Source organism: Spodoptera frugiperda, chromosome 21 (genome assembly GCF_023101765.2).
Source record: "Spodoptera frugiperda isolate SF20-4 chromosome 21, AGI-APGP_CSIRO_Sfru_2.0, whole genome shotgun sequence".
Taxonomy (NCBI): Eukaryota; Metazoa; Arthropoda; class Insecta; order Lepidoptera; family Noctuidae; genus Spodoptera; species Spodoptera frugiperda.
In genome coordinates this window covers 3,617,635-3,631,435 of record NC_064232.1, presented here as the reverse complement: position 1 = coordinate 3,631,435, position 13,801 = coordinate 3,617,635, and the positions used below count along the sequence as shown (strand labels likewise).

Below are 13,801 nucleotides of genomic sequence, written 5' to 3'. Positions count from 1 at the left end.
TAGACATAAATAATGGTCTGTCAGTCTGTCCGTCAGTGAAGCTAGGTGCTCGTTATTACGCAATAAAGTTAAAAATCTCCGTACTGTCGTCTGTACAAAACACTTAATAATCCTTTGCCTAACACCAAACCTCCTTTGTTACATAAATAAAGCAACAAATTATATCAAAGTGACGCCTACTACATCATCAATTAAGATGAACAATTCATATTCGTAATGTGTCACTTCCGTGATTGTATTTTGTGTTCGGAGTCATTAAACGTTACTATAGAATAGGTTTGGAGCACACACTTGGATATAACATTAAATAAGAAATACTTTTTGACTTTGGTCTCTACGAACTCTTGTTAAAATTTCAAAGTGACAGCGAGCCCCTTAATAATTAAGCCTTTAACTGCCATCAGAAAACTGTTGAAGGCAAATCCTCCACTAACGTAGGTCACCGGTAACCTACGAGGCAGTTAACGTGTTAATGAACCCTAGAAAAAAAAAATTTACTGTTGAAGAAAATAAGCAATATTTTTTTTTTGTTTTTTTTTTTTTTTATATTAAATGGGTCGACGTTTGGCCGCTATCTCGCCTGATGGTAAGTGATGATGCGGCCTACGATGGAGCACGTCTGCCCATAAGCAACCTATTCATTCGGGCTTTGAAGACACCCAGGTTATACCCATCAGGAAACACATCTCCCATTTACCGTGTGAGTGAGGGTATAACCTGGGTGTCTTCAAAGCCCGAGTGAATAGGTTGCTTATGGGCAGACGTGCTCCATCGTAGCCCGCATCATCACTTACCATCAGGCGAGATAGCGAGGGCTTAATGATCCGATCAAAAGGCCGGCAAAGCACTTTGTAACTCCTCTACTTAGTTGTGGATATCCATGAACGGAGCCGATTGCTTACCATCACGTCAACCTTCTAGTCATTTGTCTACCAATCCCATAAAAAATGTGATCTATAGGCTAATTTATTAACGACTTAAAAAATGGACATTCTCAGTTTGATGTCATATTGTATGAATGTTGGAGCGCTATTATCTCAAGTTTGACTGAAAAATAAATATTATACAGTTTTCAGCATAGTCGATTTTGATTTTTCAGACTTTGGAGAAGGTTTTAGGTAAACATGTATTTTTAACCGACTTAAAAAAACACGTTCGGATTTTAACTATTGGCTTTTTCCTTTTTTTGAAAAAAGTTTTGAGTTTGGCAATAGTTTTCTCAGGTCATAAGTTTACTTATATTTTTTTTGTTACTTTTATACTTATCAACAGTATCGCCTCGCTTCAAATGTGCATGGAACCTTACTCGATGAAGCCTCACAGCCGGAGTGCGTCACATTGCATCACCGACCTTAAACAACACATTACCATCCGTAATCCGTCATGAGGTACTGTGACCTCACCGTGCACACATCTTGGATTTGTATTGTATTTATTTGAGATGATATAATACATTAATATCATTCGATTTTTTTTTAACATATTATTTTTTAAATTGTTATTTTGAGGACCGTGTGAGAGTTTGCTTAGTCATTTCACTTTTAGTTAATTACATATATTCTGACAGTGTGAGCATTTACGAGACCTACCCAAATGTTCTTTTGGTTGGTATTGTTCGTCGGATCATTCAGCAACAGCCGTTAGCTGAGCTGATTGTAAACTGACACATGCGTACTGCCATCTGAACAGGTCCGGTCATACTGTTGTGGTTCTTTCCTCTAAAGACCACTACAGAACCAACTTGCACGGTTCTCTCACATTATCCTCTATTTCATTGTCTGGACTTTAAAAGAGACTATGACCTCTGAGTTTGTTACGGCATTTCTTCTCAGAGTAGTCAGATAGGAAATGCCGGCCTCATCTAGCTATTTGAAATATTGACGTGTAAAAGTGTTATTTTATGACCTATTTACAGAAATGAATATCATTTAGGTATCATTTATCATTTGTAAATCTGCTCCGTATTCTTATACGATTAGTTATTTTTCTTATGGAATAGAACTCCCCACAAAAGAGCAGACAAGTCAATTTCCTGGTGTCTTGGTTTTCTTTTATTTAAAGCTTTTATTTTTATTTATTTATATTTATACACAGGTAACATTATTATAGACTAAGCCCCACAAAACCGTTGTAATGGTTTGACTGTGGGGTCGCTGAATCTCTAAGTTTCTAAATAAATATAGGTATTTAAGTACTAAAATATAATATTTGCGGTTTTTAAGTACTTAAGTACAAAATTTTAAATGTTGTAACACACTTGCTTGGCTTCAACTTATGTTACTATGTTAAACATTTCTAAAAACTTAACGTGTCCAAGTAATATAATTTTAATTTGCGTTTGAATCTATATAAGCTTAGGTTAGGCTACTTTGGTTTTTGGGTTAAACCCGTGTTAAGTAAAAAGTTATTGCGATTTCTCTGGTATTTACCAAGAGTTATTGCGACTGGTACTTGAATATAGTTTTTACGTCTTCTACCTTTTTTATGGGATAAGCCGGTAAACGAGCCGGATCACCTGATGGTAAGCGAACGGCGCCGCTAATGGACACTTGAAACACCAGAGGCGTTACAAGTGCGTTGCCGGCCTTTTGTGGGTTAAGAATTTAAGGGTTGTTGGGGAATCGGGGATTGGGAAGATTGGGAAGAGGGGTAATTTGGCCTCCAGTAACCTCACTCACACAACGAAACACAACGCTAGCGTTGTTTCACGTCGGTTTTATGTGAGGCCGTGGTGGAAAAACACCCTTACACTCTTGTAATAAAGTCGTAAATCTCTTGACGATATTTAGTATACATTGATATGCTGCGATAAAATCAGTACCCACTGTGTCAAATATAGTCATTATAGTGTTTAATTACTTGTGAAATAACATGTCGGTGATGTTTTGAAGAAAACGTTTAAGTAATTAGAGTTTAATCTTGTCTTGTTCAAATATTTTGACAATGCAAAGTCATTAGGTTGTGTAGAAACGGCAGAATAGAATACTTTTAAGTGTGGAAGAGCCATGCTTTAGCACTGCTGGGCTGGCTCGACCGGAGTGATACCATGGCCGAGCAGAAAACCGACGTGAAATTGCTTGCATTGTGTGATTGAGATTACCAGAGGCCCAATTAGAGGCCCCCCTTCTCAATCTTCTCAATCCCCGATTCCCCAACCTTAAATTGTTAACCCCAAAAGGCCGCCAATCTCTCTGGTGTTGCGGGTGTCCATGGGCGGAGGCAATTGCGAAAATATTGGATAATTTTCTCCATAAAAAAAATGTAGATACATACATAGAAGTGATGACACTCGATATTTCAAATCAATATATCTTCGAAAGTATTTGTTTCCGTAAGAAAATACAAAATACGTGTCTAATATTTTAAAATAATCTACAAGACGGATATTAAAAATAAAAATTAGTCATATTATATCTACAGATACGTCATAGATCTATAGGCTACACGACGTCACCACACCACGTACGCACATGAATATGAGTCCCGATGTGATTTGAAATTAGTCGATCTATTCTCGAAAGAATTGGAAACATACTTACAAATAAACTACAGGTCCAATTTCTTCCACGTTCAGCTTCTGATCCAGCCCCAGCAGGAACCTCTCATGGTTCGTCACGTTGAAGACATAGGTTCTTAACTTCACCTCATCAGGTGGGTCGGACCACCATTCGTAGGGTGGCATGCCTGGAGACAAGAGAGAATGTGAAAATACTTTTTTGTTTCACTGCATAGTATAAAACAAAGTCGCTTTCTCTGTCCCTTTGTAAGCTTAAATCTTTAAAACTACGCAACGGATTTTGATGCGGGTTTTTTTAACAGATAGAATGAATTATTTTGTTTTTTTTTAAAAACGTTGCCCCACTCTAGGATTTTCTCCTGTGTCGTGGGTGCGTTTACAAACATACAAGTTTACATTCACATTTAAGAGTTTATATGTATACTACATGAATAATATATCACTATTGCATCCATATGCAGTTGGGGCGGGTCGCTAGTTATGGTATAAGCCGGTAAACGAACAGACGGAGCACCTAATGGCGAGCAATCGTCGCCGCTCATGGACACCCGAAACACCAGAGGCGTTACAAGTGCTATGCCAGTTTTGGAGGAGTGAAGTTTGGAGATTGGGGAGATTATTATAATTACTAGGTTCTTCTCTATTGGTTCACAGGTAAACCCACAAGTTAAAGTTAAATAAATAGGTATACGTCCATGGGCGGCGCTGATCGCTTACCATCAGGTGACCCGTCTGCCCGTTTGCCCGCTATTTCTTTTATAAAAAGGTATAAAATTAAAACGCGTCAATAACAGATACTATATATGGTAAGCCTTGTAAATAAAACATTGAAATGTGTCATTCGTGTGTATTTCTATTTGCATAAAGTTTTATAATCAATTAACAACATATTGATAAAAAATATTGTCTGAATGATTCAATAAGTACTTCAAATGTTTATTTTAGCATTTGAGTGCCTGGTTGCTGAGTAAAGACTCACGTTTGATTCTAGTTTAGTCTTTAAAGTTATTTTCTTTTTTTACCTCTTTGGCTTTTTTAAGACTACTACCATCTCGGGGGAGGCAAGAGGGAGTGTCAGACTCTTACTAACTAAATACCACCCCGTTCCTACTCCTGCTTTTCGAGCTGGAGCTCCGGTAAACCCGCTAGGTAGTCCGCAAGTTCGAACCTCTTTTGCTTTTTCTGATATTGGTGTTAATTTAATCAATTTAATTTCCAAATAAATATTTTTTATGATACTTAATATATGTAATTGGTAATTTTGATTTTTATTGTTTTCTAAATAATTATACACTTTTTTTATTGTATGTTATAAATCCGTTTTTGTGCATGAGGTGTTAACCTTTAAGTAATTGTTGCACTTATCAATGTTACCCTAGCTATTAAGTTAGAAATGTTTAGTGTAAACAGTTGTTGGTTGACCTAAATAAATAAATAAATAAATTATTCTCACATAATTGAATCAACAAAACAATGTAATCAAGAATTGTATTGTGAATCTGATTGAAAAAGAGTAACCTATGGAGTTTCTTGCTCGTTCTTCTCCATAGGAATTTACACTTTGGGACGAACAAATAGAGCAACTATAGGATTGACACGTGTAGTTTTTTTTTTGTTTTGACGTTCAATATAGCATTCTGGTTCTAATTGGAATAAATGATATTGACTTTGACCTTGAGAGTAGAGTAAACATAGGTAACGTCTCTAAAGATCTTGAGTGGTAACAAATTAATTACAGAGGGCGCTGTTGTCTAGTCTCTGTCAATTAATGTAGGCCCTCAATCGGCTCTTATTATACTGGCGGGATTTTGTTTATTATGGTATAAGCAGATAAACGAGCATGATGTATGCAACTGATGGTAAGCAACGCCAAGCCCATGAACACCTGTAACACCTGACGCGTTACAAGTCCGTCGCCGGCCTTTGGGGGGTTAGGAATTTAAGGGTATTGGGGAATCGGGGATTGGGAAGATTGGGGAGGGGAGTAGTTAGGCCTTTGGTAACCTCACTCACTCAACGAAACATAACGTAACCGTTTTCTGTAAGGCCGTGGTATCAATCCGGTCGAGCCAGCACATTCGTACCGAAGCATGGCTCTCCCACACTTAAATCTATTCCAATGTGGCGTCCCCTTACGAAACTTAAAGTTACCAGAAAAAAAAAATTCATCTTAAAATTTTTTTTTCAACTCCCATCACCTTGTCGCTTAGACATAGCAAACACTCTGCTTATGACCTTAAACTTGAATAGCAAGGTGATAATCAAACACGCGACCCGCAGTCTCAATGTCAATTTATTATCTAACAGCTGAGTTATTTGGCTAAGTATAAGTGTGGGAGTGCCATGCTTCGGCATTCGGCACGAATGGGCCGGCTCGACCGGAGTGATACCACGGCCTCACAGAAAACCGACGCTAAACAACGCTTGCGTTGTGTTTCGTTGTGTGAGTGAGGTTACCGGAGTCCCAATTTTCCCAATCTCCGATTCCCCAACAATCTTTAAATTCCTAACCCCCAAAAGGCCGGAAACGCACTTGTAACGCCTCTGGTGTTTCAAGTGTCCATGGGCGGCGGCGATTGCTTACCATCAGGTGATACTTCTGCTCGTTTACGTGTGCGTGTTCTATAAAAAAAAAAACTTAATCCCCAGTCCGTAAATCCCCAACAACACCCAAAAGGCCGACAATGCTCTCCTCTGATGTTGCGTATGTTCTTAGGCGGCGTTGAATGCTTACCATCAGGTGATACGTCTGCTTGATTGCCGGCCATATCCCAAAAAATAAGGAGAATATTTCCATAAAATCTACTTACCAGGCCTCATATTCAGTTTCTCTAGTAACATGAAGTCTAGAGGCGTGAATATAACGCTGCCTATCGAGAGTAGTATCAGCAGGACTCCCCATACGCATTGGACGACGGGACCTGGAAAAGCAAATTGTTTGATATTAGACACAGATACTTTTATAGGTTGATCATAAATAAAGTAACTGTTTTATAGTCACTCCCACGCAGTTTCACCAGCTGCAAAGCTACTATTTGCTCTTATGTCGTGGTGGCCCGGAAGTTTAAGATGAATTTGAACGGATGCATTCCTTTAAGCATACTCCTAGTTTAGCCACAGCGTGGCTTGAAATCCAAAAATGATTTAAAGATTTTTTTAAAAAACAAATAGGACGCTATACATGATTAGGAATCTGCCCGATTGATCAGCAAGTCAGTGAGGAATTTTAACTGGACTAAACAGATAGTAAACCTGGGCCTACTCCGGTTCTCGAATCCGAAGTTTCGTTTAATCTTCGGCCATAGGTTTTATTGATTTACTAATAGAATTACTTGAAATAACGTTTTATTTTTAATTTCATTCGTTCATTTTTGTTCACGAAAGTTCGCAATAAATAGAATTGTAGTATGCAATCTGCGTAGTTTTTTCGTTCGTTCGTTGAATTAGAGTAGGCCCCCAGGACCTCAGTACACCCATAAATAGTAACGGGACTGTCAGGCTGATGGATAAATTGGCAACAATACTGTGTAACAGGTTCACATTCCTGGCAGCCTATAATGTCGATCGCTCGTTCTTCTCCATAGGAATCTACACTTTGGAACGAGCAAATAGATCAACTAGAAAACTGACCGACAGACAGACCTTATTAATATTATTATATTTGCTTTGACGTACAAAAGTGCCTTCCTGGGCTATTTGAAATAAATGATGTTGACTTTGACTTGACTTTGACTTTGATCACGCTTCAAGAACGCGGATTGAAATAATAAAGGTAGGTACAGTGCAATGATCCGGAGCTGCGGACTACTTAGCGGGTTTACCGGGTCTCCGGCTCGAAAAGCAGGAGTAGGAACGGGGTGGTTTTTAGTCAGTAAGAGTCTGACACTCCCTCTTGCGTCGCCCAAGGCGGGAGAAGACATTAGATGATTATCCCCCCTTAAAAAAAAGGATAAAATACACAGATTACAGAGCTGGGGCCTTAGTCTGTTATTACAATTGTGTCAGAATGGTCGATCATTGAGCAGTGCAAGAGGGACGCAGCTATGTAGGTTGTATAGCTCCATCCCTCTTGCACTGGTGCAGTGGTTGTGTGGCCGGCTGCTGTGCACCGTGTGGCGGGTTCGATTCCAGCGCCGACCAAAAAGTGATAATGGAATTGTCTTAGTAAGATGATCATCAACAAAAATCACGTAAATTAATGGAGAAAAGCTTTAGGTACTAGTTTCGAGTCACGGAGGGACTCAAACTCAAACTCAAAATATTTATTTGCACGTTAAGGTAGGTATTACAGGTCTTAATTTAAATGTTAGGTACATCTTAACTGCCTTTTTCAGGCGTTGCAAATTTGAGGGCTAACTTATCCTAGATTACATTTCCTTAACCTAGGACTTAATTTCATACCACTCTTCATCATAAGCAGCATTAATTATTATTATTAATAAAAATACTAGCCAAACTGGCGAACTCCGTTTCGCCACCAATGATTTACCCTGTTTTCCTGCTTTTCTCTTGATATTTTCCTGATTTTTTTATGCTTTAAACCTCACGGAGCCTTTCTAAGGAATACAAAACCGTGGAAATCGGTTCGTGCGTTCTAAAGTTATAGCGTTAGAAAGGGAAACCCGAATTATTTTTATATTATAAAATAAGATGACCATTTTAAGCCCGGAGTCAGGAAGTCTGGCGGTATTTGACCACCGAGCTTCGGAAACCACGTATAGCCATTGGTCCTGACCTCTCTCCAGTCGTACCGGATACGTAAATTAATCTTTCTATAACAAAAATCACGTACAGTCCAAATTCGACCTTAAAGAGTACATAATAAGTAGCATAAGTGAAGAAATACATTCTAACTAATGCTAATTTCAAGGGTAAACTGTTGATATATCTATCTTTAAACCAATTATTTAATTTATTCATTAATTTATTATGTATATAGGTATATATGTAATGAAAATTATATTTTTGTATAAAATGAATATCGATCCTTTGTTGCTATTTAATTAAGAAACGACACAATTATAAACATTAAATGTTGTTTCTTTATTTACAGGTATGTTACGATCTTATGTTAGTACTAACCGTGGATTTGTAAACCATATACTAATGTAAACTAATTATAATAAAACTTTATTTACCTACAGAGAAACTCTATTGTGTTTTGTGTCACCTAAAACCTGGGAAAATACCTTATATATATTTAGACTAGAACCGAATGATAGTTATCAGGTTAATAGTAATTTTAATACGAAATTGTTATTTTTTTCTTTGTTTTCATGCTAATCTTTTGAAATAGCTGATATAGTCTCTATTTTTGATCGGCTTGGAAAAAGTCAGTCATTTCGATTCAGTAGTGTTGCTACTTAGATAGTAACAGACTGTACACAGTTGTAACTACTATGCTAAGCTATGTGACATGTACCGCGCTAGGAGAGTGCTGAGAGCAATTTAAATGTGGTATCTCTGATGATGCAGGTGTACTAAGACTACGGGGTCTGCTTACCACCAGCACAACTGTAAGGTTTGCTGCTACTGATTAGTAGTTTAGGGAACATAGAGTACTAACCTAACTAACCTCCTCCTTCTGCGAAGCAGTCATGCTAGCTAAGGAGGAGGCGGGGCGCGTGAGAGAACAAACCTCCTCACGGCCCAGCCGTCGCGAGAGACCCTCCGGGGATCGCGGGACGATCTCCGGCCACCGTAAGTGCGGGCCTGCAGACGGCGAGCAAGGGTAGTTCGCCGCCCGACCAGAACCAGACCCATGCGTGCGGCGCGTCGCGTTCCGCGCGCGCCTCAAAGAGCCATCAGACCACCACAGATGGGGCCCAGCAGGGCTGATGCCTGATCCGGAGCTGCGGACTACCTAGCGGGTTTACCGGGGCTCCGGCTCGGAAAGCAGGAGAAGGAACGGGGTGGTTTTTAGTCAGTAAGAGTCTGACACTCTCTCTCGCCTCGCCCAAGGCGAGAAAAGTCATTGGATGATTTCCCCCCTCAAAAAAAAAAGGAACATAGAGTAAAGTTCCCTAAGAAAAGGAGGATCCTCCAACTAGCCGAGGTGATCGTGCCTGGCGGGTTTTCTGTCTAACTGTCGTTCGTTGGGATATTCTATCCATGTTAATTCGCATATATATGCGATGTACACGCGGCTACGATAACTAGTATACACCAACACATCGGCACAACTATCGCTACACAATATCCCTGTGTGGGTATTCCGTAGTAATGTGCATAAAAACGTTTGACCATTACGCACACATTGGTATATATTATAAATTTTGTGTCGGTATATGTATTTTTATAATTTAATAGATGGGTAAGGTTAAAAATATTTACAATTGATGATATGATTCAACATTTTCACTGAACTAGATGTAGTGCTCGTAGACGAGTGGTTTAACGAGCTTGCTCTAATCGTCTCCCTCTACGCCGATGTGGGTTCGAAACCAGCAAAACGTAAAAAGTATTTTTTAGATGAATTTTATTTCGTTGTTTGTCTTTTTTAAGTTTATTTTTGTTTTCTGTATAATAAAATCAGACTATAAAAGAAGCATTTAAGTCGGTAAATAAAACGATATCTATTTTATTACATATAATTTATTTTTATAGAAATAAAATATAAATATTGGATATAAATCAAATAAAAAATGTTATTAATTGTTTTCATAGACAATTTTTTATTTATTAATGATTATTACAAAAAAAAAATATATTATTATTAATTAAATAATAATAAATTAAATTTTAATATGGTTTATTACTTATTATTAAACAATAAGAAACATTATATATATATATTTTTTTAATATTAAAATTTAAAATTAAAAAAAGTATTAAAAAATAAAATTATTATAAAAATTTAATTAAAACATTGTTTTCCAAATTTCCGCTTCACAGTAAATATTGTTATTTCTTGAAATTAGCAAATTTTTGTTATTAGAATTCTCCATTTTGTGTTTTAAGGCTGTTGCTATAAGATTCAATATCGAGTGGGCAATATGTTAGCAAAAATGTGACGATTAATACAAATAAGTTTTTAACATTATAACATTTCGAATCATACTCTAAGTTGGTTAAGGATGAGCGTAAATATAATGTTTCAAATTAGTTGAACAGCAGTTACATAAGTTATTAAAAATTAGAAATGAAGTGAATTAACATGTTGAATAGAAAGAAATTATGACAATTTCTAACCGCATAACAATAACATCACTTCACCGTATTTTCTAGACTGCATTTTAATATTATTTTAAAAATATAAACATTGTAGTTAATTTGGACTATATATAATTTGGCTGATGGCTCAGTAACTGATTATCGAAAAATAAATCGATATAACTCAGCGTTAACGCAAAAAAAATATTCAATACAAATAAATTTAAACTTTATGCTGCTAGCATGAAATTAATTATTTACATCGTTAAATATAACCACATTATTAGCCCTATCAAAATTTATAAAACTTCTGGCAAAATTTTATCGCTGTTCCTGGTGCATTGTGGGCAGTAATATCTTTTTGGGTGGCTCCCTGCACCTTAAACCAGAATGCAGGTGCCTCCTTATTGTTTGCGTGAAGACATCGAGTGCCGTTGCTGTAGTGCGCGTTGAAAAAGGGATCAACCTTATGCCTGGCTATGATGTCGTAGTGCCGGGCTAACGAATTTGCCTTCGGCTTCGGCCCAGCTTGGCAATTTTCAATATCACCAGTCTCCGCATATCTGCGCACCCATAACTGCACGGACTTACACTATTAAACAAAAATATATTATTTAAAATACCATGAAAATCTATAAAGTTACTTATCAATAGGAATAAAATATAACTACAAGTAGCTTTAGTTGTAAACACAATAATTATACAATATTTTATAATCAACATATATATAGGTTTACACAGTAATAAAATGCTACTAAAATCCTTTAAGCTACAACAGGATTAATAATAAATTATTTATAAGGATATTTAAGAAAATATTATTATTAGTATCCTATTAATATAAATTAAAATAGATTAAGTTTTAAATTTATTAAACAATAATTATTTATTCTTAATAATAAATTCATCAATAATAATAAAAAAGTATTCATTATTCAAATATTAATATTCATAAATTTTTTAATGTTATTATTTTTTGTATTTTATAAAACAAAAAATAATAACATTATTTTATTATATTTAAAAATATAATTTTAGAGAACTTAAAATAAAATTATTAATTCAATCAATTACCCAGAATATCAACATAATAATTATCTTATTTACTCACCGATATCGTTAAGCGCCTTTCTATTTCACTAAAGAAAAGATCTATCTTTTGTTCGTGCAAAATAATTACTTCTGCCTTTTTCAAATTTGTGAAGTGTTGAGATATGTTGAGCTTTACACACGAATTATGTAGCAATAAACTATGAAAATGAAATGCTCATAAATTGACAACTAAGAATATAATTTTATTTTGTAAGTTGGGTGATCTGGAAAACATTTAAAGAATTGACGGTAGTTACTTTATAAACGGGCTAAATAAAATGACCCGAGAGTTGCGTGGTCGCCACAAACATTACAAATTTAATACTCAAGTATCGAATCATTAGAAATTTAGAATTAGATATTGTTTAAAAATATTTGATAAACACTACAAAAAGAACTAGTTAGTGCTGGGTTCGATCCTGCGACACCTTGCCTGATAACTCAAAGCGTTAACCATTACGCCAAACGTGCAATTAATAAATGTTACGAAATATTGTAATGGATTCAATAACATAAATATACAACGAGAAGATTCCTTTAGATATATTTGTATGGGTATAATTTGTGTAGCTCGATCTTTCGTTGTTCGATTTATTAAATGTTTGTTAAGTATTATTTTTATGTCTACCCTTGTTTTTATTCATAAAATCTTTTACGAAATTCTTACATATACCGACACAATAATTTATAGTATATACCAATGTGTGCGTAATGAACAAACGTTTTTATGCACATTACTACGGAATACCCACACAGGGATATTGTGTAGCGATAGTTGTGTCGATGTGTTGGTGTATACTAGTTATCGTAGCCGCGTGTACATAGGATTTATGACGTCCGGAGCTGCGGACTGCCTAGCGGGTTTAACAGGTCTCCGGTTTAACAAACCAGGAGTAGGAACGTGGTGGTTTTTAGTCAGTAAGAGTCTGACACTCCCTCACGCCTTGCCCAAGGCGGGAGAAGCCATTGGATGAATTTCCCCCCTTAAAGAAATAAATGTGCTACTTTCTGTCATATATCATGTGTTGGAACAGTAGTATAAAAAAACAATGTTTAACAACAAAATTAAAGTATATAAGAGCTATGTTTACATTGTATGTAATTATTATTTACATAATGTACTCAGGCGAGGTCGGAAACCTCATCGCGAGACGTCTCGCTGTGAATACTAAATGAACGTATCTATGCTGTTTATGGTAAACGGAAAATTAGTTCATAGTATTCTTAGATTGTATAGACAAGGTGTTGTGTCTTAAATGGGGTAGGTAGAGGTGATCGGACCAGACGGTCTCGCTTTTTTTTTACTTTAAAAGGGTATATTGACAGCTGGACAGCTGAGCTTATGTAGGTACAATTAATTATAAGTTTGAAATCGCCAACCCGCATTGAGCAAGCGTGGTGATTAATGCTCAAACTTTCTTTGTGCGAGAAGTGGTCTTTGGCCGGCTATGGCCACTTATAGGCTGTTGAAGTGATATGGATAGCGGATTATATTACACTAGTGGTCGCCTAGTGGTCGAAATTCAACCATATACGATTTAATTTACAATACCACTTAACATACGTTCAAGGATAATTTTTATTTAACTCAAACTCAAACAAACTCTTTTATAAAACTCTATTCATATGAGACGTGAGAATATTATCGCAATGTCTATCGATTTTGACGTTTTCTCAAATACGATCAGTACCTCTACCATGAGTTTGTCTTGTAAAATTTCCGCAGACAGTGTAGTTGAAAAAATGTATGCAAACTGGAACAGCGCCTCTAGCGGATAGTTTAAGTACCAAAATTGGTAGTATGAGTTGCTCTAACTATCACTGTCATCAATGTCATAGTTTACTATACTACAATGACTGTAGTTTGACTAAAAATCGTTCATTCTTTTCAAACAATATTGGTACCATGAGTTACAAGTTTAGCCGTTGCTATACCGGAGCTGCGGACTACCCCGGAGCTGCGGACAACCTAGCGGGTTTACCGGGGCTCCGGCTCGACGGGCAGGAGTAGGAACGGGGTGGTTTTTAGTCAGTAAGAGT

At 36.5% G+C, this 13,801-nt stretch overlaps 1 protein-coding gene across 1 annotated transcript in view; it reads right to left on the bottom strand.

The window, feature by feature from the left end:
• The window catches only part of LOC118280360 (scavenger receptor class B member 1), a 67,158-nt gene that overhangs the window by 9,307 nt on the left and 44,050 nt on the right, over window positions 1–13,801 (bottom strand). The window contains exons 3-4 of the mRNA XM_035600358.2: window positions 6,328–6,438; window positions 3,540–3,684 (exon numbers count right to left, since the gene is read on the bottom strand). Of these exons, the coding sequence (XP_035456251.1) occupies window positions 3,540–3,684; window positions 6,328–6,438 (256 nt within the window). The remainder of the gene's footprint in view (window positions 1–3,539; window positions 3,685–6,327; window positions 6,439–13,801) is intronic.